The sequence below is a fragment of the Ambystoma mexicanum genome, chromosome 10 (assembly GCF_040938575.1).
Source record: "Ambystoma mexicanum isolate Mex_15411 chromosome 10, UKY_AmexF1_1, whole genome shotgun sequence".
In the NCBI taxonomy this organism is placed as follows: Eukaryota; Metazoa; Chordata; class Amphibia; order Caudata; family Ambystomatidae; genus Ambystoma; species Ambystoma mexicanum.
Window position 1 is genome coordinate 297,389,620 of NC_090932.1, and position 26,223 is coordinate 297,415,842.

At 50.1% G+C, this 26,223-nt stretch overlaps 1 protein-coding gene across 2 annotated transcripts in view; it reads left to right on the forward strand.

Annotated features, from left to right (window-relative positions):
- LIMS2 (LIM zinc finger domain containing 2) overlaps positions 1-26,223 on the forward strand; it is a 589,342-nt gene that overhangs the window by 157,235 nt on the left and 405,884 nt on the right. For both annotated transcript variants that reach the window (XM_069617874.1, XM_069617873.1), the window contains exon 4: positions 10,136-10,256. In XM_069617874.1, coding sequence (XP_069473975.1) covers positions 10,136-10,256 — 121 coding nt within the window. The remainder of the gene's footprint in view (positions 1-10,135; positions 10,257-26,223) is intronic.

Here is a 26,223-nt window from a genome sequence, read left to right on the forward strand (position 1 = left end):
TATGTCAATGTCGCTAGCTGGTGGAGTCTGACTGAGGTCCCACTGCTTGCAATTCAAAGTATAGGTACCTTGTAATTTCTTGAACTAGGGGCTAGAGTACTAAGGTTGGGGGGGAGTCGAGACAAAAACGGCTCACCACAGGTTTGATGTTAATTCAACAAAATGTTGTACGTTAAACACTTAATTTCATTCAAAAATATGTGGATTCAAAGATTAGCAGCATGTCGATAGGACCGATTTCGTAACACAAAGTTTTACAAAAGTAAAAGAGAACCCTCTATGGGTTATTTTAATTCACAAAAGTTTTTTTATAGGCATTTTTTGTTAAAACTAACGCAAAATAGGGTAAAGCATAGCAAGTTCACATCACAGGCTTTGTTTTACAGAATCTCAATTGTAAGACTTCTTTGAAAGAAACATATATTTGTAAAGTCCCTTTTTGATTCTAAAAGTGAAAATAAAGTTCTTTGGTTTGAAGTCACCAATCCAAGATAGTATCAGGATTTTTCAGTGTATTGCCAACACGTTTCGGACTTTACAACAGTCCATCTTCAGGGCCAATGATACTATTTGTTCCCAAATTGTATGTTCATGATTTCAATTCTTAAAGCAAAAGATGTAGAAAATATTCTACTATTAGTATTGTTTAACTGACTCAATATTGTCAGTTCCAACTATAAAAATTGCAAAGAATTACACTTAACGCACCTCCTTTTTCATGCTGGTAGAACCTCTAATTCCGGTCCTTGGACACACCCTATAGGTGGATTTGACTGCACCCAAACCCACTCTGTGTGGTAAACTCCACCTCAAGGAGATTCACTCAGAAGAACATTTCTAGAGTAGACACAGAAAGAAGTGTGGATTCAGTATATACTTCTTTGGAGATTCTGGATCTACATTTAATCATCCTCTATTGACTTTGTTCATATGGTAAACACCTTTGTGTGCGGGGATAGATGTCATCCAACCACCCCCCCTCCTTAGTATACTAATTATCCTCTGTTTACTATGTCAGGATGGTAGCTCTATCCTAAAAGATGTGTCTCAAGATGCAAGTTAGGGTAAGCTCTTCTAGTTTACCACTTTGGTAGTATAGGGGCTTTCATATATCAGTGTAGATATATCTCTTACCTTCGTGCGTGAGGCGAGTGCAGTAAACGAATCCTCCGGTGTCTGGATCGCGAGTAACTCTCTCCAGTCCGTGAGTTCGTATATGTGTGCTGTTTGTATGCCCCTGCCCCTGCGCATGCGTCGAGCGGGTCGGGCCGCTCTCCATCCCCGCATGCGTACAGTGAACGCTAAAGTTCTCAAAGCGCATGTGCGGGAGAGCAGCGCTAGTCCCAAAGTCGGGCCGCAACACCATTGCGACTGCGCATGGTGATTCGTATGGACCCCGGGTCACGCTCGCTACTCTCTGGCGCATGCGCGCGTGTATTCGTAACGTCCCTTGCCAGAGGAACCAAGATATGTCAACTACGCGTATATTTTTTCATGACGTTAAGTGCTGGTGAATTTCAATAGCGGTGACTCATCAGTCATTGTAGTTCGTAGGTATGTAAGTTTGGATAGTAATCCCATAACTTAATGCATAACTTCTACGTTAGTAGGACGTTAGTTGTAAGTTTGGATAGTAGTCCTATAACTTAATGCATAACTTCTACATAAAGTAAAACAGGTACTAAGTCTATAGTTGATTCTGATTATTATTGGTATGGAAGGTTCTGATTTATGGCAAGGGTTCCTACAGAGTTGCAAAGAAAAAGGGGTCTTGAGGTTCCCGTCCTCAAGACAACACTAAAGTTCAGTAATTCTCAGGTATCCCAAAACTTCAGCTTGCCAACTGGGTCTCAGTCTCTCAATGTTCAAAACAAATCCAGATCAACTTGACACTCCTTCTGGATTTGATTAACAGTGAATGTCTTTGGCTTTCACAATTGAGGGTTCCCTGGTTGAGATGCAGTTGTTAGACTACACAGTCCACCCATTACAGGTCGCACAACCATGATACCTAGGCTTTAGCCCACACAGGTTCTTCTGTATCTGCCCCTTTGTGAATGTTCACACTCACTTGGCTTCTCTTTATCAGCCTCTTGCCAGTCACATATTCTTTGCCAGTCTTTGGCCTTGTCACGCTGTATTCATGCATAAAGTTCACTTAACTGTGGTTTTATTTTTTTCCAACCTTTCATTCATGCTTGTTAGGCTCTTTCGCACTTGCTCACTTATTTCATACGTTGCTTTCAAATGGCAATTTCACATTTATCTGTCATCGGGTTGTAGCTCTGCCCATAAAGTGTTCATTCAGTTTGGTATTCAATACCGTTCCCTTTTGCCGCTACACTGTTCTCCCAACCCGTGACTTCAGGTTTGTTTCATTGTGTGCATACTATTCTGTGCATTTGGCTTTCGTCTCGCTTCTGTCACGACCCTCGCCCAAAACCCCCTCTGGCAAACCCATTGGCCAGGTGGAGTCAGGACTCGGGCATCTAGAGTCTGGCATCCTCTTCAAAAGCCCTCATGGGGCCAGTCCTGGCGCTTATGGCGCCATGCTCATACACCATGAAAAACAATGTGCTTGGGAACTGCCAACATGGAGGCATCCACATAGCTTGGTTCCTAAGAACCAGCTATGCGGTCTAGTGTTTTGGGGCGTGGTAGCCTAGGGACTACTTTACCTGGACTATTTTGTTGGGGCTATTTAAATCACACCCGAGCAAGACAACACGCTTCGCGTTACTTTGCAGCTTGCAACGTGACGCTCACTGTGTCCAGCTATTCCCTCGAACCTCGGAGAAGCAGAACCTGCAAGGCGACAAAAGGAACATCATTGGCAGCAGCATCTTACCTGCAGTCTTCATCTTTAACCACTCGCAGCTACTGAGAACAGCTTCCTCGAATCTGCACGCCTCCCGGACAGAACGACCTGAAAGAGGAAGATAGAGGCAACATTAAAGAAAGCAGTAGAGACATTTACAAATTACGAACTGCTCAAAAGGCTTACCTCAGCTGGCACCACTGCGGGCATTCCACTCGCGCTGAAGAACACCGCGACCTACAAGGAAGGAAAACACAGGTTAGCAAAGGCAAGACATTGCAGCGCTGCGCATAGCGCTTACTTACCGCATCATAGCACTCTTAATGCGCCATCATTTACCAGCGGGGCTCAACCACGCCAGTTCGCCGCTCTGAAGCTCTGCATACCTAAGGGAGAAAAAAAGAGACATTTTAAACAAAGAAAGGCATGCAGGATAGCAACAAAACTAAAGAATAGCAATAAAACCTACCTGAACAATATCAAACGGGCTGGCGTCAGAGAAGTAACTGGACCGCACTCGCCCATGAAAGACAACGCGCCCCTGCAAAGAAGGCAGGACGGAGAGCACGCCTAATTCTACCACAAGGTGAGGAGAGGGCGCCAGAGGGACTGAAATCATGCAGCGGTGGAGGGAGGATTCTTACCCCAGTTGGTCAGTCTTGAACACAGTCCTCCTGTATTTTCAGGCAGAACTTTCCCCGCAGACCACATCAGGGCAAAGCTGAGAAGCATACCAGCGAGTAACCCAGCTGGGTGGCGTCGCTGTGGATACCAGGTGAGCGTAATAGCTTCCACACAGTCCGCCTAGGAGCGCCCCAGTTTCCCGTGACTTTCCCCTTCACTCACCGGTTATTGCTGTTCCCTCCGAACAGCTGCACTATTTCATTTTCGCTCTGCTTGCTGGCTTTCTTTCAACCGTGAGCCCTGCTAGCACTTTGAAAGCTCTCCTGTTCCTGCCGGCAGCTGTACTTCTCTTCAGCGGACACTGACGGCTACTTTGTTTTTTTTCTTCTTTGCCTGCAGATACGGCGCGTCTCTCAGACCACAGAGGCTCCCACACCTGTGGATTTCTCACAGCCTCACTGGTCCTGGACACCACAGTTCCTTGGGGTCGTCTGCCGGCATCCTGGCTCTCCTGCAGAATCCACCACGGTTGCCTCCTCGCAAATAGGATCCCCTGCTGGTCTCCTTGCTGCTGGTCTCCTCCCTTCTTATACACTTTGCAACCACTTGACAGGTTGCAGGTGTAAATTCCCTATTGAAATTGCTTGACTGTAATTAGAGGACAACTTGGGACATGCCTGACCTTTACAATATTCTGCAGGCCTCTTCCTCGTCTCAGTACTAGAGTACTGAAATGACTTACTAGTGTTCACTACTCCTAGTAGCCTCTTCCTTGTCCCAGTACTGTAGTAGGTTGAATGAGGGGAAATGAGGGGAGCAGTTTTACAATGGCATATAAAGGCCGGGGGAGGGTTAGGTTGGTTCTCATAATAGAAAGCGGGATATCCTGTCTCACCCTTAAATCTTCTCTTTTTCACCCTCTTCCAGGTGCTTCTATACTGATAATATCTCCTGGTGTTTTCTTGGTCAGTGGGACAGGAGTAGCAATACCCCATAACCGCGTCTGGGATTGAGAGTTCCTCCTGAAATGGAAATAAGGGATACCGTGTCTCACCCAAGGACATCTCATCCCCCATCCTTCAGGACCCTCCACCCAGGTGATCCTCCCTTGCTTCTCCACCCGCAGGATCAGGATCCAAAAGTGATGGCCTTTCCCTGGAAACTGAGAAGAGGACTTAAGGGGAGTAGATGTGAGGACGCCCTCAGGTTTCTCACAATGCATACAAAACTATTTCACACCATTGAACCAAAACAAAAAGTACCTGTTTAAGCACTAGCGTATGTGCATCATACAGAATACCATTGTTTGATTCCTATACATCCATCCCTGCTAGTTTGCCAATTACATATGGTTTTAGACTTCTGTAGATCTCAGCGAGGCTCCATTTGTCAGATGATCTTCCATTAAATGCACCATAGGTTTTGTGGTATGCCAGACATAGGAGACAGACATGAAGACATGATTCAAGAGTCTTTATTAACAGAACACACTAGAAACATCAACTATCCCTGTCTCTAGGATGATGGATCCCTAGCTTCTTCCTCTCTCTGGACCAATTCAACTTCAGCCCTCTTTGGCAGTCTTAACTCAGTTTCTGATTCTCTAGGTATATTCTTGCTTTCCGCCCTTGGCGGCTGTCTGGTGGCTTTTTCGTTTTCCCCTTCTCTAGGGATGTTCTCTTCGCGGCTGTCTCTGAATCCTCTCTGCCTGTTTCTTTTTTCCAACCACATGTTTTCTTCTGCAGTAGTGCATGCTGGGGGAGGTGGCGTCTTCCAGCTCTGTGGGTCAGCGGTTTCATGTTTCATGCGGTCGGGTCTCCATCCCCGGTTCTTCCTGTCGCCTCGGGACAGGACTTTGGCATTGGGGTTGTTCAGCGCTGCTTTTCTGCTTTTTCGGGTCAGGAGACGCTCCTCGGGCTTTGTAGCATTCCATGGGACCTCCACACCTCCCATGGGGTCCTTTCTCCAGGCACTGGCAAGGCAGGCGGCTCCTCTGGACTCCAGCACAGACAGATGGCCTCTTCCAACTGACTTGTTGACCCTTATTTCTCCCTGGTGCCGAGTCTTTTCAGTTCCTCCTTTGAAGGGGATCAGAGATTCCATTGGTTCTCATCTGCAGGTGAGCATGTCACAAATTCTGAGTCAGACCCCAAGCCAAACCCATTTCAAGGGGCCTGCACATCATAACATTATTCAGTTGCCATATATCCTATAGATGCTTGGGAGCCATTATAACAGAAAGGTAGATTATTCTGTCTGCTTGGTGATGCCATCTCCCCTAAGAGGGGTTGGGGGGAATCGCCCCCAGTAAGATCCTGCTTGTCCCGTCACCTAGGAAGGGTGTTGCATAGTGGGATCACTTCCCTAGTCTCAATGGAGGTGACTCCACCTTGGAGAAGGGATGAGTTCCTTGGACCCCTCACATACCACCTCCCTTAAATTTGAGTTCCCCTCTACTTGACTTAGGGGAAAGCGGCTGAGAAACTCTAAATGTTCGTGTTCCTCTCCATTCTGATGCTCGACAGAGAAGCAAAATGGTTGTAAGTCTAAGAACCTTCTCATTACTCCAACATTGGAGCCCCTCCTTAGAATCATCCAGGTTAGAGGAGAATGGGCAGTCACGAAACAAAACTTCTATCCTGCCAGATAGTATCATAGCGTGCGGGTGGTCCACTTGATGGCAAGGGCCCCTAACTCTACTGTGGCGTAAGGTTGTTCTTGTGGGAACAGTTTTATGCTAGTATATAGAACTGGATATTCCCGCTCCTCATGTAGGTGTGAAAGCACAGCTTCTAACTCTACTTTGGATAGGTCTGTTTGTAGAATGAATTAATGTTTGGAAGCAGGCATCCTCAAGACAGGCGCATCATGAAGTATATGTTTAACCCATCAACATTTTACTGGTCTTGGTGGGTCCTGATAAGTTTCTTCGGGCGTGTGCTCTTGAGTTTGTTTATGAAATTGGCCGCAAGGGTCGAGAAGTTAGGGATAAACCTTCTATAATATATGGCCAGCCCCAGAAAAGCTTGATGCTCTGTCTTGGAGGGGTGCAAATGCCACTTGCTTTACCTTTTGAGTCTGAGGTAGGTTGAGTGAGGCCCTTGCCAACAAAATAGCCTAGATATTTGACTGCATTTTGTGACAGAACAGGACTGCAAGACTTGTCCTTGGCCTCAAGCCCAGGGATTGTATCTCTCCAGGCCTGAAATCTCTGCACTGGCTCCCAGTGGCAGCGAGGATCAAGTTCAAAACCCTCTGTATTGTCCGCAAGGCCTTCTGGGGCCTGGGACCGCAATACCTTCAACTCTCTCTTCCTAAATATCTTCCCTCTCGAGCTCTTTGCTCATCTGCCTCCAACTCCCTTAGGAGCAGTCCTTCTCCAAGCAACAAGTTGGTGGTAGATCTCTTTCTCCGGCTGGGGCCTCCCTCTGGAACAGCCTCCATGCCTCCCTGAAACTCGAGGAGAACATCTCTGGTTCCAGAAGCACCTCAAAACGTTTCTCTTTGCTTCTGCCTTTTCTCCTCCTCTCCCCTGCTGACCTCCTGGCTGAAACTGAATCTGCACTGGTTACCTTGCTACCCTCTGTTCTCGGGGCCTGGTCCCTCCCCCTCCAGTCACACACACCTGCACTGCCTGCCCCCCGCACTTGGGGACTGTTTCTGTATCCCTACATGCCCATTACCAGCACTTGACACCTGATGTCTGCACATACCTTTGCACTTGCCACCTGCTGGCCCTTACTTATTTTTCTCATTCTATGCACATGTACTGCACTGTCCCTCCCCCGTTCCCCTGCACTTTCCCCCTTCCCATGCACTTGCGCGATCTGAATTGCACCTGGCCTAGTAGGATCATTGTCTGTCCTCCCTTTGTTCCCCCTCCCTTGCCTCGTCGCACCTTGAAACACTTGTGTTTGGGCGCGGTATAAATGCCATATCATATATCATATCATAGGTGGCATGTTTTTCAGTTAGCTCTAATTCCCACCTTCCTTAAGGCCCTTGTGATTTCATAGAGGTAGTGTAAATGTTTCTCGCAGGCGTTACTGTGAATCACAATATAATCGGGTATCAATGGTTACTTTTGTGGGGGGTGTGAGAAGAGGAATGACTCAGCTCTGATCAAACAAAAATGGATTTGACGGAATATGCAAGCTGCATAGGATTAAACAAGATGCTCATACCATAAATGTCTACTTGAAACAATTGAAAAACATACAGAGTCTTAATTCCAAATGCAAGGACCCACATATTTGAGGTGATGCTTGAAATTTGTGTTTTTAATTTATACTTTCATAGAATTCATACTAGACCTACACATGTTTCGTACATAGAGCTTCTTCAGGACCTCATAGGAGAGCTTTCCTGGCTAGGTAACTAAACTTCTTTAATGCTAAAGAAGTCAAAGCCAATTGACTGGGGAGTGGCTCTCGTTGATAGTTTAGCTGCAGGACTTGGAAGTTGAACTAACATGGGTCCCAACCCTGTATCATATTGTTTGTGTCCCACTTATGTCACCAATTGTGGTAGGTCAGACATAAGAGATGGACAAGAAGTTATGATTCAAGGGTCTTTATCAACAGAAAAGAACCCTCAATTATCCCTATCTCTAGGATGATAGATCCCTAGCACTTAGAAAGTAACAAAACCGTGGTTCGTCGGAATGTCGTACATGAATTACAGTCTGTCAAAAATGTCTATTCGAACTTATGCTTGCTCTACCACTCAACTGAACAATACAACATGGTTAAGTTCTGTCGTTATTTCTCCGTCTCTCTCAAAGGTTACTCGGATCACCTGTGAAAAGTATTTTAAAAGTTCAAACAGTTCTTCCCCATCTTGGAGAGATTGTTGCTTTGGACTCTATTTCGTAGAAAAAACACATCGATTTCTGGGTTATCAGTGGCAAAGTCATTGAACTTCTTACTTTCCTTAGCTTGGAATAAGCTATCTGGCTCTTCTGGCCATCTGTTCCTGCTTTTGGGTCCACCCCCTTCTCGGGTGGTCTTACTGCCAGCCCCTTGTCTTTTTATCGGTAACCCAGGCCTTCTGCTCTCTGGTTCACATTCACCCATTTTCAGGATATGTTCAGCTTTTCACACTCTGTGTTTTCTAGGTTCGGCTTATCCCTCTCGGGATGATTTCAACTTCAGCCTTTTGTTGCTATCTTAACTTTGTTTCCCCTTCTGTTGGGATATTTTTGCTTTTCCGCCTTTGTCGGCTCTTCTGGTGCCTTTAGGTTTCCCCTTCTCTAGATGTTCTTGTTCCCAGCCCTTTTTGGCTGTCTCCGGTGCCTCTGCGCCCGTTCCTTCTTACCAACTACATACCTGTAATTTGGCGGGAGGCAGTGTCTTCAGGCTCTGCGTGTCCGCTGTTCCACTTTCCGTGTGGATGGGTCTCCTTCCGTGGTTCTTCTGACTTTGGGGTTGATCAGCACCAGTTGGCTGCTGTGGCGGCGTTTGCTTTTCGGTTCGGGCAACAGTCTCCCACACTCCACTTGCTTCTTGGGCTCTGCAGCATTCTTCCAGCTGTCCACAGTGCCCGCGAAGGCGGCTCCTCTGCACTCCAACGCAGACGGCTGGCCTCTTCTGGCTGTCTTACTTCCCCCAGTTTCTTCCTAGTGCCAAGAATTTTCAGTTGCTCCCTGTAAGGGGAAGAGAGATTCCACTAGTTCTTGGCTGCTGGTCGGTGTGTCAACTATACAGGGTCAGAAACCAAACCAACCCTGTTTCAAGGGCCCTACACCTCATACCGTTGCTTAATTGCCATGCATCCTATAAATGATTGGGAGTCAGTATAACAGGGAGGTAGATTATTCTCTCTGCTTGGGGATGCTTTGTCCCCTAAGGGAGGGCGGGGATCACCCCAGTGGGATTCTGCTTTCCCTGTCCCATACTGGGGGTGCTGCATGGCAGGCTCACCTCAATAGTCTCATTGGGGGTGGCTCCCCCTTGGGGAGAAGGGACGAGTTCCCTGGACTCGTCACAGTTTCTTCTGTGTGTTGAAATGCTAATTGTTTCCAATTCAAGATGATATCGGGCCTCATTACACGGATGGCGGTAAGGATTTACCGGTACCGGTAAAATGCTGGTAAACCCTTACCGCCTTACTATGAGGTCCCATTGCGGGTTGGGGGATTTAACGCCTGCTTTTTGCAGGCGTTAAAAACCAACCCGCAAAGGGACCCAGGGAGCTAATTACGGTGCCGCAACTTGCGGTACCATAATTAGCGCCTTCCCCATTCCCATTGAGCCCTAAGGGCCAAAAATGGGAATGGGGAAGGGCAATGGTGGAAGGGGGAATTACCGCCCCGCCAACCTTGGAATGGGGCGGTAATTCCCATTTCCGCCAAGGCGGTGCCGGTATTTTACCGGCATGAACCATGGCGCTAATAGCACCATGGTTCTCCGCCATCCGTGTAATGAGGCCCGATGTCCTGTTGTATTCATAAGTATGTGCTTCTTACCTTGCCTATGCGTGCCACTGAACGTCTGTAGAACTGCTTGGTTCTGTCAGATGATAATTTACTGGACTCATGTAGGCCTGTGCCTATTTCCCCAAAGAGATACATGTCCTTTCTCATTTTCATCTCAAGAGTGATGTGCTATTGAAATGTTCATGCTTCTTGGCACATCTACATATCTCCTCATGCCTATCACTTAATTTAGTGACTCTGTATATTTCTGTTCACAGGCGAGTTCATCATCGGCCGCGTGATCAAAGCAATGAATAATAATTGGCACCCAGACTGCTTCCTGTGTGAGATCTGCAACGTGGCCCTTGCTGACCTGGGATTTGTAAAGAATGCTGGCAGGTGAGGGCGCTTTGGCAATAGCAGTGGATGAGAGCTGTGACCCAAGTGCTAATGTTTGTTTTGATGTTTAATGTAATGCTGACATGCTGCCTTCCACCTGCTTCAATGGAGCCCTTTGAGACACTGTTGCATACTGTTATGTGAGAAAAAGGAAGTGTTTTGACAGCAGCAGTGAACACGGCGAGCATCTGTGTGACAAAGTGTCTGAGCTGGTGCCCCACACCCTAAGGTCGTGAGAAGGCCTAAAAGCCTACAAATAGCCTTTTGTGTATAGGTGGGACCTTGAGAATACATTCATGTAATGGCTATCTTTGTTTATTAAGTCCCCAACTAAGTTTGTGCCCACTCAGCCCCTGTCCAGACAGTTTGTTTTTGGGGCTTCTGGTAGTGTTATGAAGAGTAGTCTTCTCTTAATCCATTGGTAAGCTTATATTGGAGTCATTTGCATATAGCACTCCTTCCTAAACTCCCTCCATTTGCCCCAGTTCTCCCGTGTTGAAAGGGGGCATCAGGATGAACCCTGAATGTGTAATATGAGACTAAGATCCTAATTTAGATTTTACCAGGATTTTCCCTGGAAATACCACCAAAATCAAATGCTGTTACAGCAAACATTCAGGAAGGTATAAGGCTCACAGTTATTCCCCATTTGGACTCCATTGGGAATTTTATAGTACCACATGTTATGATATTGCATGGATTAAGGATTTGTGTTATGCAGAGGACATTTCCTCTTCACTAAACCAGACCGTGTTAGTGCATTTCAATACTGAAATGCTGCATTTGGCAGGGTGGTAAAAGTAGCATTAATTCTAACACTACCGCTTGTTTTTTTCAAAAATCAAAGTCTAAATGAGGCCTCAAATTACAAGTTCTGCGAGGCCTGCTCTTTTTATGGCAACAAAAAACATGTGCAGCTCGAGGGTGGAATGTAGAGCATACTAGCATATACATTTGAAAGGGAGTATGTAATGAATGTGGTTAGGAAGCCCAGATTATATTTATACACTGTTATTCCTTGCAATGGTGTGCTAAAACTACAGTAGGTACCGTAGGTCGACATACACTAGCCTTTTCTAACATCCCAGACTCCAAGTGCAACAAGGACGTGCATTGCCTTGGAAATTACAGATTTCATTTGCCTTTTCTAACAGGATGCCTCCACAACACACCAACTCGGGAAGTTAGTTCAAGGGTTTTTATTTGATTTGTTTTTAAAGGGCTCTCTAGCTAACTAGGGATGGGCAGTCACTCCTTAACCCAAGCATCCATCAGCCCCAGACTTATCACTAGGGATTGATAACCAGACTATCTAATAGATGTCTGACTGATAGCCTAAAGGGAAACCCCTTATTTCTCATCCTCCCTCAGTCTGTTCTCTTGGTCTTTCTTTTTCACCTTCCTCGACCTCATCCTCAACGGAATAACCCACACCTTCCTGTCTCATGTTCCTTTTTTTCCCTCCCCAGTCTCCCACTGTTGGCTACCTCCATCGCCTGGTTACTTGTGCCAACCGTTGGTTTCCTTGCCCTCTGGGATGTGTTTCAGGTGAATAAAGGTATACATGGGCCCTCAAGCCCTGCTTCTTTCTGAGGAATGGGTTCACCGGGTCTCTGCTATGGCAGCCTGCGATAGCAACAAACCGTTTCAATGCCCCAGTTCGGTTGAGGGCTTCCCTGTGTACAGGGGATGCTATTTTCACAACCGCACTGCCTGCGGCTCGATAAAAGTCTCATCCTCGTGGATATCCACATTGCTATGTGGTGTGGAGTGCTCTGTGCTCAACTCTTGGGCGTAGTCGGTGGTGGGGCCCTGTGCATGTAGGCTGGTTGGATTGTCGTTTAGCTTGCTGAGGTCTCTGGCTCTCGCTCTTCTTCCGCTATGCCTTGTATTTCCCTATGGGAGACAGAGACCGACTGCTGAGCGTTGTGCAATTTTGGTATTGTGCAAGACAAGGTGGTACTTGTGTCAAGAGTGCAGGTACAAAAAAGAAGGGGAAGGGGTTGGAGCACTCCCAACTCCCATACCTGCCTCTAGGGTAGTAGTGGCTCTGGGAACCATTGTGGTAGGCTTCCTAAGCGAGGCAGAGAGGGATCCCATCCCCTCTTGCCAGTGTCAGATATTTGACACTGTCACACTTGATAATGACAAATCACATTATTTTGTATTAAAAAACATATAAATATAAAATAGAATATTTGAACATTTGCAGAATTGTTTTCAATTTAAGTTGTAATTATGGGAACCACTAGGTACCTTGGTGTTCATTGCGATGTTGACCTCTGCCATTTTCCCTCAGTTATAGAGTGCAGGCTGTTTTGCCCTGATATACAAGAAAGGCCTTAAATTCTCGCCCTTATACTCACCTTCTATACCCTTGCTGAATGGGAATGCCAAATTGTTTGGAAAGCTAACCCATACCAGGATGATGGACTGGATTGTTGACAAGACAGTACTGTCTGATATTCAGGTGGGATTCAGGGCTGAGGTGGGCATGACTCACCAATAGCTCAGTTCACACCTTCTAATATCAAAATACGTTTACAGGAAGGGTTCTCCCTCACACTTTGCCTTTTGTCCATTTTCTGCTTTATCAACACGTCAAAATGATGGTGTGCACTACATAACCTAGGAATTTGATGTGCCTTGCTGAATGTATTAGTACAGCTTCATAGAGACGAGCACTTTTTTTGCTTGTTCTTACTTTGTGCTTTTGTCGTACTAGCACTATCATGCGGCACCATGCTGGACTTAGCTTGCTTTTAGCTGCACTAAATGCTGCTTGAGAAGCTATTGTTAGTAAGTACGTCAACGCTACTTATCAGGACTTTTCATCTAACACTGTTGATAAATTTACCAATTGTGGTTGATACTAATTGTACTCGCCCCCAGGCCCCTGGCCATATTGCTCTTGTGGGATGCAGCCTTTTGCCTATTGCCACCTGCATGTTATCTAATACCCCACACGCTTCTACCTCGTTTAAGGCGGCTGATTGTAATTTTGTGGATCCACCTCCTCTGGCCCGGTTAGCAGAGCAATATTGCCAACCTTGCAGAGATTCTTCTTTGCTCCATTCAGCTAATGACCCCCACTCTATGGACGTTGTGACTGCCTCCCATGATCCATTCTCTATTACTCTTAACTCACATCTAAATGATTGTGGCGCTTCTCCTAATGTTGTCGCCAATCAATTTGTATACCATGTTGCTATGCATTCTTCTGTTGAAAGTCTTACTGTAACTTCTAATATAACATGCTTATCTGTTGAGGCATTTGCCTTGCAGGATACGTTCTCAGGCAATAGTACTATCAATCCATGATTAGTAATAGGTGCTATTGACGGCAGTACTATTAAAATCTCTTTTGAGTGCTACATTTACGTTGTAGAAAATAGCACTGACATTCTTTGTCTAACCGATACTTGGCTTAAGGATTCTAGTGGTCCTATAATTGATCTAGCCGTTCCTTTAGGCTACGGTTTATTTCAGAGAACCGGGTACATGGGAATGGAAGGGGGCGTCGCCATTATAGCAAAGAATGAACTCCATCGTTTTGGAGTGCCCTGTTCTTGCAATGGCTGTGAAATGTTAAAACTGATATTAAACCCCAATCATAACAGTTGTATACATTTCATTCTTCTTTTTCATCCCCCGAAGGTCATGCCCATATAATGATATAATTCAGTTACTAGGCCTATTAAATAAGCCAAATTTGGCAACTGTACTCCTGGGAGATTTAAATCGATGGCGAGGAGACACTCAGGGTAATTCATGGAAATTCGCACAAAAGTGGCGCAGGTGGATAGCGCACAGTGTTCCCGTGCGATAGACTGCGCCAGCCGCGTGCGATAAAATCCATTTCAGCGCACAGCGTATTCATGGATTTTAGCCTCCAAAACCAGCCGTGGCGCAGCGACCCTGCAGCAGCACCAGTTACGCCCCCAAGAACGCCCTCGCGCAAGGAAAAGGCATCAAAATCCCCAATGCAGCGCAAAGGTCTGCGCCAACCCAAAACCAGTTTACCAGACTGCCAAACAGCAAACGCCAAGTGGGGAACATGTATTACGGGTTTCGCGGTAACTTCCACATGCGAAAGGGCCTGTGCGAGCGGGGTACGTGTATAACTGGGGTTCGCGGGAATTTTCACACGCGATTGGCCTGGGTACGTGTATTCCAGGGGTGCGTGGGAAGTTACACACGCGATAGGCCCTGTGCGAGTGGTGTACGTGTATTCCTGGGGTGCGCGGGAAGTTTCACACGCGATTGGCCGGGGTACGTGTATTTCAGGGGTGCGCGGGAAGTTTCACATGCAAATGGGCTGGGTACGTGTATAACTGGGGTTCGCGGGAAGTTTCACACGCGATTGGCCTGGGTACATGTATTTCAGGGGTGCGCGGGAAGTTTCACACGCGATAGGCCCTGTGCGAGTGGTGTACGTGTATTCCTGGGGTTCGCGTGAAGTTTCACACGCGAATGGGTTGGGTACGTGTATTCCAGGGGTGCGCCGGAAGTTTCACACGCGAATGGGCTGGGTATGTGTATTCCAGGGGTGCGCAGGAAGTTTCACACACGAATGGGCTGGGTACGTGTATTCCAGGGGTGCGCAGGAAGTTTCACACGCGATTGGCCTGGGTACGTGTATTTCAGGGGTGCGTGTGAAGTTTCACACGCGATAGGCCCTGTGTGAGTGGTGTACGTGTATTCCTGGGGTTCGCGTGAAGTTTCACATGCGAATGGGCTTGGTACGTGTATTCCAGGGGTGCGTGGGAAGTTTCACACGCGATTGGCCGGGGTACGTGTATTTCAGGGGTGCGCGGGAAGTTTCACACGCGAATGGGCTGGGTACGTGTATTTCAGGGGTGCGCGGGAAGTTTCACACGCGAATGGGCTGGGTACGTGTATTTCAGGGGTGCGCGGGAAGTTTCACACGCGATTGGCCTGGGTGCGTGTATTTCAGGGGTGCGCGGGAAGTTTCACACGCGAATGGGCTGGGTACGTGTATTTCAGGGGTGCGCGGGAAGTTTCACATGCGATAGGCCCTGTGCGAGTGGTGTATGTGTATTCCTGGGGTTCACGTGAAGTTTCACACGCGAATGGGCTGGGTACGTGTATTCCAGGGGTGCGCGGGAAGTTTCACATGCGAATGGGCTGGGTACGTGTATTACAGGGGTGCGTGGGAAGTTTCACACGCGAATGGGCTGGGTACGTGTATTTCAGGGGTGCGCGGGAAGTTTCACACGCGATTGGCCTGGGTGCGTGTATTTCAGGGGTGCGCGGGAAGTTTCACACGCGAATGGGCTGGGTACGTGTATTCCAGGGGTGCGCGGGAAGTTTCACACGCGAATGGGCTGGGTACGTGTATTTCAAGGGTGCGCGGGAAGTTTCACATGCGATAGGCCCTGTGCGAGTGGTGTACGTGTATTCCTGGGGTTCGCGTGAAGTTTCACATGCGAATGGGCTGGGTACTTGTATTTCAGGGGTGCGCGGGAAGTTTCACACGCGATAGGCCCTGTGCGAGTGGTGTACGTGTATTCCTGGGGTTCGCGTGAAGTTTCACACGCGAATGGGCTGGGTACGTGTATTCCAGGGGTGCGCCGGAAGTTTCACACGCGAATGGGCTGGGTATGTGTATTCCAGGGGTGCGCAGGAAGTTTCACACACGAATGGGCTGGGTACGTGTATTCCAGGGGTGCGCAGGAAGTTTCACACGCGATTGGCCTGGGTACGTGTATTTCAGGGGTGCGCGTGAAGTTTCACACGCGATAGGCCCTGTGTGAGTGGTGTACGTGTATTCCTGGGGTTCGCGTGAAGTTTCACATGCGAATGTGCTTGGTACGTGTATTCCAGGGGTGCGTGGGAAGTTTCACACGTGATTGGCCGGGGTACGTGTATTTCAGGGGTGCGCGGGAAGTTTCGCACGCGAATGGGCTGGGTACGTGTATTTCAGGGGTGCGCGGGAAGTTTCACATGCAAATGGGCTGGGTACGTGTATTACAGGGGTGCGTGGGAAGTTTCACACGCAAATGGGCTGGGTACGTGTATTTCAGGGGTGCGCGGGAAGTTTCACACGCGATTGGCCTGGGTACGTGTATTTCAGGGGTGCGCGGGAAGTTTCACACGCGAATGGGCTGGGTACGTGTATTTCAGGGGTGCGCGGGAAGTTTCACATGCGATAGGCCCTGTGCGAGTGGTGTATGTGTATTCCTGGGGTTCACATGAAGTTTCACACGCGAATGGGCTGGGTACGTGTATTCCAGGGGTGCGCGGGAAGTTTCACACGCGAATGGGCTGGGTACGTGTATTTCAAGGGTGCGCGGGAAATTTCACATGCGATAGGCCCTGTGCGAGTGGTGTACGTGTATTCCTGGGGTTCGCGTGAAGTTTCACACGCGATAGGCCCTGTGTGAGTGGTGTACGTGTATTCCTGGGGTTCGCGTGAAGTTTCACATGCAAATGGGCTGGGTACGTGTATTCCAGGGGTGCGTGGGAAGTTTCACACGTGATTGGCCGGGGTACGTGTATTTCAGGGGTGCGCGGGAAGTTTCACACGCGAATGGGCTGGGTACGTGTATTTCAGGGGTGCGCGGGAAGTTTCACATGCAAATGGGCTGGGTACATGTATTACAGGGGTGCGCGGGAAGTTTCACATGCGAATGGGCTGGGTACGTGTATTACAGGGGTGCGTGGGAAGTTTCACACGCGAATGGGCTGGGTACGTGTATTTCAGGGGTGCGCGGGAAGTTTCACACGCGATTGGCCTGGGTACGTGTATTTCAGGGGTGCGCGGGAAGTTTCACACGCGAATGGGCTGGGTACGTGTATTTCAGGGGTGTGCGGGAAGTTTCACATGCGATAGGCCCTGTGCGAGTGGTGTATGTGTATTCCTGGGGTTCACGTGAAGTTTCACACGCGAATGGGCTGGGTACGTGTATTCCAGGGGTGCGCGGGAAGTTTCACACGCGAATGGGCTGGGTATGTGTATTTCAAGGGTGCGCGGGAAATTTCACATGCGATAGGCCCTGTGCGAGTGGTGTACGTGTATTCCTGGGGTTCGCGTGAAGTTTCACATGCAAATGGGCTGGGTACGTGTATTCCAGGGGTGCGCAGGAAGTTTCACACGCAAATGGGCTGGGTACGTGTATTTCAGGGGTGTGCGGGAAGTTTCACACGCGGATGGGCTGGGTACGTGTATTCCAGGGGTGCGTGGGAAGTTTCACATGCGATTGGCCGGGGTACGTGTATTTCAGGGGTGCGCGGGAAGTTTCACACGCGAATGGGCTGGGTACGTGTATTTCAGGGGTGCGCGGGAAGTTTCACATGCGAATGGGCTGGGTACGTGTATTACAGGGGTGCGTGGGAAGTTTCACATGCGAATGGGCTGGGTACGTGTATTTCAGGGGTGCGCGGGAAGTTTCACATGCGATTGGCCTGGGTACGTGTATTTCAGGGGTGCGCGGGAAGTTTCACACGCGAATGGGCTGGGTACGTGTATTTCAGGGGTGCGCGGGAAGTTTCACATGCGATAGGCCCTGTGCAAGTGGTGTATGTGTATTCCTGGGGTTCACGTGAAGTTTCACACGCGAATGGGCTGGGTACGTGTATTCCAGGGGTGCGCGGGAAGTTTCACACGCGAATGGGCTGGGTACGTGTATTTCAAGGGTGCGCGGGAAATTTCACATGCGATAGGCCCTGTGCGAGTGGTGTACGTGTATTCCTGGGGTTCGCGTGAAGTTTCACATGCAAATGGGCTGGGTACGTGTATTCCAGGGGTGCGCAGGAAGTTTCACACGCAAATGGGCTGGGTACGTGTATTTCAGGGGTGCGCGGGAAGTTTCACATGCGATTAGGCCCTGTGCGAGTGGTGTATGTGTATTCCTGGGGTTCACGTGAAGTTTCACATGCAAATGGGCTGGGTACGTGTATTACAGGGGTGCGTGGGAAGTTTCACACGCGAATGGGCTGGGTACGTGTATTTCAGGGGTGCGCGGGAAGTTTCACACGCGAATGGGCTGGGTACGTGTATTTCAGGGGTGCGCGGGAAGTTTCACATGCGATAGGCCCTGTGCAAGTGGTGTATGTGTATTCCTGGGGTTCACGTGAAGTTTCACACGCGAATGGGCTGGGTACGTGTATTCCAGGGGTGCGCGGGAAGTTTCACACGCGAATGGGCTGGGTACGTGTATTTCAAGGGTGCGCGGGAAATTTCACATGCGATAGGCCCTGTGCGAGTGGTGTACGTGTATTCCTGGGGTTCGCGTGAAGTTTCACATGCAAATGGGCTGGGTACGTGTATTCCAGGGGTGCGCAGGAAGTTTCACACGCAAATGGGCTGGGTACGTGCATTTCAGGGGTGCGCGGGAAGTTTCACACGCGAATGGGCTGGGTACGTGTATTTCAGGGGTGAGCGGGAAGTTTCACATGCGATAGGCCCTGTGCGAGTCGTGTACGTGTATTCCTGGGGTTCGCGTGAAGTTTCACACACGAATGGGCTGGGTACGTGTATTCCAGGGGTGCGCGGGAAGTTTCACACGCGAATGGGCTGGGTATGTGTATTTCAGGGGTGTGCGGGAAGTTTCACACGGGAATGGGCTGGGTATGTGTATTCCAGGGGTGCGCGGGAAGTTTCACACGCGAATGGGCTGGGTACGTGTATTACATGGGTGCGCGGGAAGTTTCACAGGCGTTTGGCCTGGGTAAGTGTATTTCAGGGGTGCGCGGGGACTCCTACACATGAATTGGCAGTGTGGGTCCTCCCAGGTGTCCCCTCTACCCTCTCCACGGCCCCTGCAGGCAGCCCACACCACAGGGGACTACCCTGCACCCCTGGTCATGTCCTGCAGGCAGCCCATCCACCATGGGCATGCCCCCCAGCCAAGCCACATGTCACTTTGCAATATGAACACCAACTCATGTCTCCCAGCACCCCCACCCCCCAGCAGTGCGGGGCACCTGCCAGCAGGCCCCCACTCATGTCCCACACATGTCCCCCAGCACCCCCACCCCCGAGTTGTGCGGGGCACCTGCCAGCAGGCCCCCACTCAGGTCCCACACATGTCCCCCAGCACCCCCACCCCCCAGCAGTGCGGGGCACCTGCCAGCAGGCCCCCACTCATGTCCCACACATGTCCTCCAGCACCCCCACCCCCCAGCAGTGCGGGGCACCTGCCAGCAGACCCCCACTCATGTCCCACACATGTCCCCCAGCACCCCCAACCCCCAGCAGTGCGGGGCACCTGCCAGCAGGCCCCCACTCATGTACCCCCCCAACACGACAACATGACCCACAATCATGGCCCTCATGTCCACCCAAATCCAACCGCATGCCACCCCTGGCCAAATAACCAACCAAGTCTAACATACACCCCACATTGAAATGGCCATTACATGAAACAACCCAAATGGCATGTATGTACATCAACACATGTCTGTCACACACACACACACACAATGGGGGCCAGTGAATGTGAAAAGCCACATCGTGACATGCATGAAACCAATGAGAGAATACCACACATTGAACTAAGGAAAAATATGTATTGAACAAAAAATGCAGTGAAACAAATGAAAACACCAAACAATGGACATAAGGAATGAAATGCTGAATGACAGAAAATTATAAAAAAATGAAATCTGAATCCAAAAAAGAACACAAAACAAAATGACTCCAAACTCTCACTGCAACAAAGCACATCCAAACTGCAAGAAAAAAGTAAAATCCATTGCTCCATGGTCAAATAAAATTCCAAATGCCGAAAAATACACAGTCCAACTATTTACAAGGATGAAATCCTGGGTCCATGAGCCCAACAGTTGAAATGAAACCTACCAAAATACACTAACTAATGAAGAACTATATGCAAAAATGTGGGGCATTGTCCAAGCACCCAAAAATAAATGAAAACCAAAAAGAAACCTAACACTAACTAACTAACTATACACAATGGCGGCGGGTATGTCCAACGGCTCACTGGTTGATGTCATGGGCCAGGGCATCATCGAACTCCTGTTCAATGGCTTGGAGGCGGGCATGTTCATTGGCCCCGAGGTCTTGCAGGGATAATGCAGTGTCCAGCTCCAACTCCCTGCGAATACCCTTGAGGCACTCAGCCCGCCTCAGCGCCCTCCGCATGGAGTTCTCCGCCCTGACCATTGTGAGCCGTTCCTCCTCTGCCCGCCGCCGCTCCGCACCTATCTGCTCGCCCAACCGCTCCCACACGGATGACACTTCCATTCCAGGGTTCTCCTGCCCTCCGGCCAATGCCTGCCCCTCTGATGTTGATGGCCCCGAGCCATGATGCCTCCCACGTCGAGCCTGCCGCTGCCTCCGACGCCACTGCTTCTGCCAGCACGATGGCATCCAGGCTGATGGAATCCACCGATGCCGTCGTGCACGTGCCCTGCCAGATGATGCCGTCACATCCTCCATCTGCTGGGGTCCAGTTGCTGGTGTGTCCACCCCTGCTGGACCTCCGACTCCTGACTGTGGCAGGGATGGGATCCCCACCGAGCTGGCCGCGTTGGCCAGGGCAGGTCCACAGGGGGCCCTGGTGGCATCTGGGCCGGAAGACGGCATGGAGAACGACTGGCGCACAGCCTCCACAGAGGAGCAGAGGGTCGCCAGAGTGGCCGACACATGTACGAAACCCCTGACCATGGTCGCTCCCAACTGGGCCACGTTGGCACGGTGCTCTTCGTGATGACGTGCGTGCTCCCCCCGGGACGCACGCACCTCATCACGAATGACACCTGGGCGCAACGAGACACCAATCAGGACCTTACTCCATACGGCTGGGGGTCCCCTCGTCCGCAGGTAGAGGAGTGTCAGATGACATGGACATCCCCCCTACCTGCGGACGGGCCTGGGATGGGGCATCCCTGCTGGTGCATGGTGGTGCAGTCACAGTGTCGGGGACAGTGACATGCACAGGCCCCTCCGCGACAACCTGTGCTGCCTCCTGCCCCTGGCCCTAGACTGCACCACTTGCACCAGCAGGGATGCCCCCACCAGGCCCCATGCGCGGCTCAGTAGCGGCCTCCTCCTCCTCTGTGGAAACCACCAACCTGGATGGCTTCACACCGTCTTCCGCCGTTGTAAGCCCCTGTGGGGGCTCACCCACCCCTTCCGCTGCAGCCGTGGGGGCATCCCCGCCGCTTGGCTCCACAGCGCCGTCTCCACCCTCTTCTTCACTTGCCGCTGTGTAGAGGGAGACATAGAACACAAGCATCAGGGTACTGTACAATGGTCCCCTAGACAGGAAGCAATAGCAGATGAGTGGCACTGTCAAACATCACTTCCATCATGTCCCTCCACAACACATGGGTCAGTGCAGGCAAAACACATGCAGTAACAGGCATGGCACATGCTATAGACATTAGCATACATGTCCAAGGGACTCTTGAAACATACAATGTTGGTTTGAAACTCACATGCATCATGGGTCATGCCTATCACATGCACACACTTCGCAGTAGTTTCATCCATCTGGACTCGTACACCCCAGACACAGTGGATACAAGGATGACTAGGCTGCATCAGTGAATCTGAACATTGTCACAGACCTGTGTCATGCATCCATGCCATTTACAAGTCACAGACACGCAGGTCAGACACACAGACATGGACACCATACATGTACATGGCATTAGCACCCATCCCTCACCCCCACCCATGTCCAGGAACAGAGACTGCCATGCTTTCATGTGTACATTCCACATAGATCTCCCCATGTTGCATTTGAACACATGCACCAACCATGTGGTTCACACATTACTGGCCTCACATGCATGACCATGATGTTTGTTTGTTTATTTATTGTGCGCACCGGACCCTGGGGTAGCAGGGCGCAAGAGAACAAGGAAGTTTACAGCTTGGTTACATACATTACAAGTTACAGGTTACAGAGCATGTAGAGTGGCCATTACTTGACTTTGCAAGGTAAAACAAGTGCAGACAATCAATCAAATCCATGGTGAGCGAGCAATATAGCAGGTCGGTGGCGAACGAGCAATATAGCAGGTCAATGCGTGTCAGCTGAAGTACATGTGGAAGTGCAAGGGTAGAGAGTCATTTAAATCTCCTTCTCAGTAAGCCATTTTATGGTGTTCTTTCTGCATGTCCCTGCACACACACATACGTACATGGCCTATGTCACACATACAGGCAAGTATCAGACAACCAGCACACTGCAACATGCCCTGTCTCACACAGCAATGCTTGGCCACTTACTGCTCAACTCCGGACGGGTCTGCCCCTCAAGGATCTGGGCGTGGAGCACTGGGCGTACGCGTTCCAGGACCCTCAGCTGGATGGTACTCATGGTGCCCTGGCCCCCCTCCACGAGGCGCCGGGCCTTCATGAGGGTCCTGGACCTTAAGTCCTCCCAGCGCTTCTTCACTTGCTTGATGGAGCAGGTTGCCACCCCCTCCGCATTGATGGCAACCACAAAGTCGTCCCAGATCCTGTCCCGTCCATCCTTGTTGGCACGTGATGATCCGAATAGGGCATCATAATGCCCCAGGACTTGCTCCACCAGGACACCAACTTCGGTGGCAGTGAAGCTGGTGGCCCTCTGCCCCTCTGGCTGGGGTTGCCAGTGGTCTCGAATGGTGTTTGCCCCAACATGGCGACCCCCGAGGCAGGCGTGGGTGGGCAACTGGGTCCTGGGGCTGGGCTGTGGAGCGATGGTATCCCAGTCGGGAGTCTTCTGTTCCAGCAGGGGTGGACATAGCAACTGGACCCCTGCAGATGGCTGATGTGCAGGCACCAAATGGCAGGGCACGGTGGCAGCAGGCAGGCAGGCAGCAGCAGATGGCTCGTGGGAGGCTGCTCGGGGCTCTGGGGGGCAGTAATTCGGCCTTTTGGGCAGGAGCGTGGTCTTCCGTGTGCTTATGCGTGGCCAGCTTGATACGGAGTGATTTGGCATGTGAAAATTCTGCACGTCAGCGTGTAATTCGAGGAAAGGCCCTTAGCGCGTAAGCGCGTCAGCACGCATGCGCGATTTCATTGGACCAAAGGCCCTTAGCGCGTAAGTGCGTCTGTGACGTATCACGCACGGGCGTTGCCCTGGCAGGGCTTGAAGATCCCACGTGGATTTCAATTGCTCTGTACGTGCTTTTCGTGGGGTGCGGTGCGTGTGTTTTGCAGGCGTTGGGGTTCACACGCTATTACTTCGCAGCGGGTGGGTGTTGGCTACGCGTTCTTCTACACGCAAGACAGACGGTGAGTGGTACCCTGCTCCCCCAGGCCCGATCGCGTGTAAAACCACCCGAGAGCCCCTGAAATACACGTACCCAGGCCAATCGCGTGTGAAACCACCCGCGAGCCCCTGAAATACACATATCCAGGCCAATCGCGTGTGAAACCACCCGCGAGCCCCTGAAATACATGTACCCCGCTCCCCCAGGCCCGATCGCGTGTAAAACCACCCGCGAGCCCCTGAAATACACGTACCCAGGCTGATCGCGTGTGAAACCACCCGCGAGCCCCTGAAATACACGTACCCGCTCCCCCAGGCCCGATCGCGTGTAAAACCACCCGCGAGCCCCTGAAATACACGTACCCCGCGACCCCCAGGCCTGATCACATGTGAGAACACCTGCGCACCCCTGAAATACACGTACCCCGCTCCCCCAGGCCCGATCGCGTGTAAACCCACCCGCGAGCCCCTGAAATACACGTACCCAGGCCAATCGCGTGTAAAACCACCCACGAGGCCCTGGAATACATGTACCCCGCTCCCCCAGGCACGATCGCGTGTAAAACCACCCACGAGCGCCCGAAATAAACGCACACGCTATTATTCACACAGCGGGTGTCCGTGTTTGTCGCGTACCCCTTTGCACGTCATTTGTCCTAGAGGGCCACAGTATGGGACATTCATCAGAGCTGTGTATACGTGCTTTTTGTTAGCACACATTTTGGCGCACATTTTGTTCATGCGCAGGGACGCTACCGCCTGCTTTCGTGTGGCGGACGTGTATGGGCCTGTGCGCGTCTTTGCCCGTGCGCTGGTTTGCCCTATTCGATTCCATGAATCCGTGTTGTAGGCGAGCGTGTGGGCGTTCCGTGCACTTGCCTCCTGTACTTCCCCCGTGACGCCCACATTTTCACGAGTTGTTCCCCATTCCGAGTGTTCCGCCCCGTGTTCCGCCTACTTTTGTTATGTGTCCGCGCTGTGTGCGCTTTCGCTGTGGCCTTAGCGCACGCCGTTAGATGACCTGTGCGCCGGCGTGCGCCACGCACTTTTTCAGCGCACATCCCTGATTTTACTCGCGCACAGACTTCCATGAATAGATGTGCGATGGTTTCCCTGCGATATTCTCACTTGCACTGCGATTTTCGCTCTTTCACTGCGAATCGCACGTTTTCGCACGCTTGCGCACATTAATTCCATGAATCGGCCTGACTGTTTTTTTTATTTTTTATAACACATTTTTATTGTTTTGTATACGTAAGGTAAACAAATTACAGGACCAACGGGTCCAACCTGGTCATGAGTGACCATTTACAAATAATCATACGTGCACATAAAGAATAGAAACAAAGACAAATATAACTACAACATTCGAACATAGAAAATTTGGTCTCGAAATGTCTCCCATCGCTTACATCGGGTGTTGATCAGGCCTTCCTTGGACAGCCTCTTGCTGTATATACTCTATATTCCATCATAATGCACATATTCACGTCTGTAATCCATTGTTTGTATTGAGGGACTACCGCTGAGCCCCACAGTCTTGCATTGTTCCTTTTAATTAGTGCTGTGGTCGTTGATAGGAACAGTTTCTCATATGTGGCCAGATCCCCCTCCATCTCCATCCCGAGCAGTAGTAGTTTTGGGTCCCTGCATATCTCCCTTCCATGCACCCGTGAGAGTTCATTGCAGCATTGCTGCCAGTATCTTTGGATGTTGTCGCACACCCATATTATGTGGAAGAAGGTGCCTTGTTCTCTTTTGCATCTAAGGCACTACGGATCAGTAATTTTTCCCCACCTGTAAAGTGCCACTCTAGGATAATATATCCTGTGGAGTATTTTGAACTGGATAAGTCGGGGTCTGGCCGAAATTGTCACCTCCCGGGGATACATGAGGGCCGTCACCCAGTCCTCTGCTTGTATTGTTCTGAGATCTCTTTCCCATTTCAGTTTCAGGCTCGATAGTTCGGTCGTGGCAAAGGAGGTTATGACATTGTACATTGTGGATGTGATTTTGGTATCGATTCTTGCCTGGACTATTTTCCTCTTTCGGGCATATCCGCTAGGGTTTGGAGATGAGCTCTCAGCACGTGTTGCAGTTGTGTATAGTGGTAATGCTCGGTGAGTGGGAGGTGGAAACGGGCTACTAGAGACTCAAAGAGCACCAGTTTACCTTCAGTGATGTTGTCCCCTACTGTGTTGATCCCAAGAGTTGTCCAATTGTGCCATCTTGGGAGTTTGTCCACTTCAGGAAGGTTCTTGTTACCCCATAGTGGCTGCAGTGGGGTAATTATCATTTCCCATCCTACATGTTTGTGCACTACCTTCCAGATCAGTGATATATGCGACAGCATGGTTCGGGGGGAATGTGGGGGATGTTGCCTTTGTAGAGGTGTTCGAACTGAGGCCTGCTTTGTTCTTCAGTACTCGACGTTCTATTATGTGGCAATGATTTGTCTCCATGTACCATGTCATTAACCACTGCCATTTTGCTGGCCCAATAATAGGACTGCAAATGTGGCAGGCCAATCCCTCCCTCCCAAATGGAACGCTGGAGGATACGCAATGCAATACGGGGGTGTCTGCCGCTCCACAGCAGTTTTCTGAGTGTGCGGTCGATGTTTTGAAATTCCTTTTGGGGGATTTGTAACGGGGTGTTCTGTAATATATATAATATATATAACGGGGGAGGGTCATCATTTTGAAGAGGGCTGCTCTGCCCAGCAGGGTCAACGGGAGGGAGACCCAGTGGCGAATATCCTCTGTGAACCT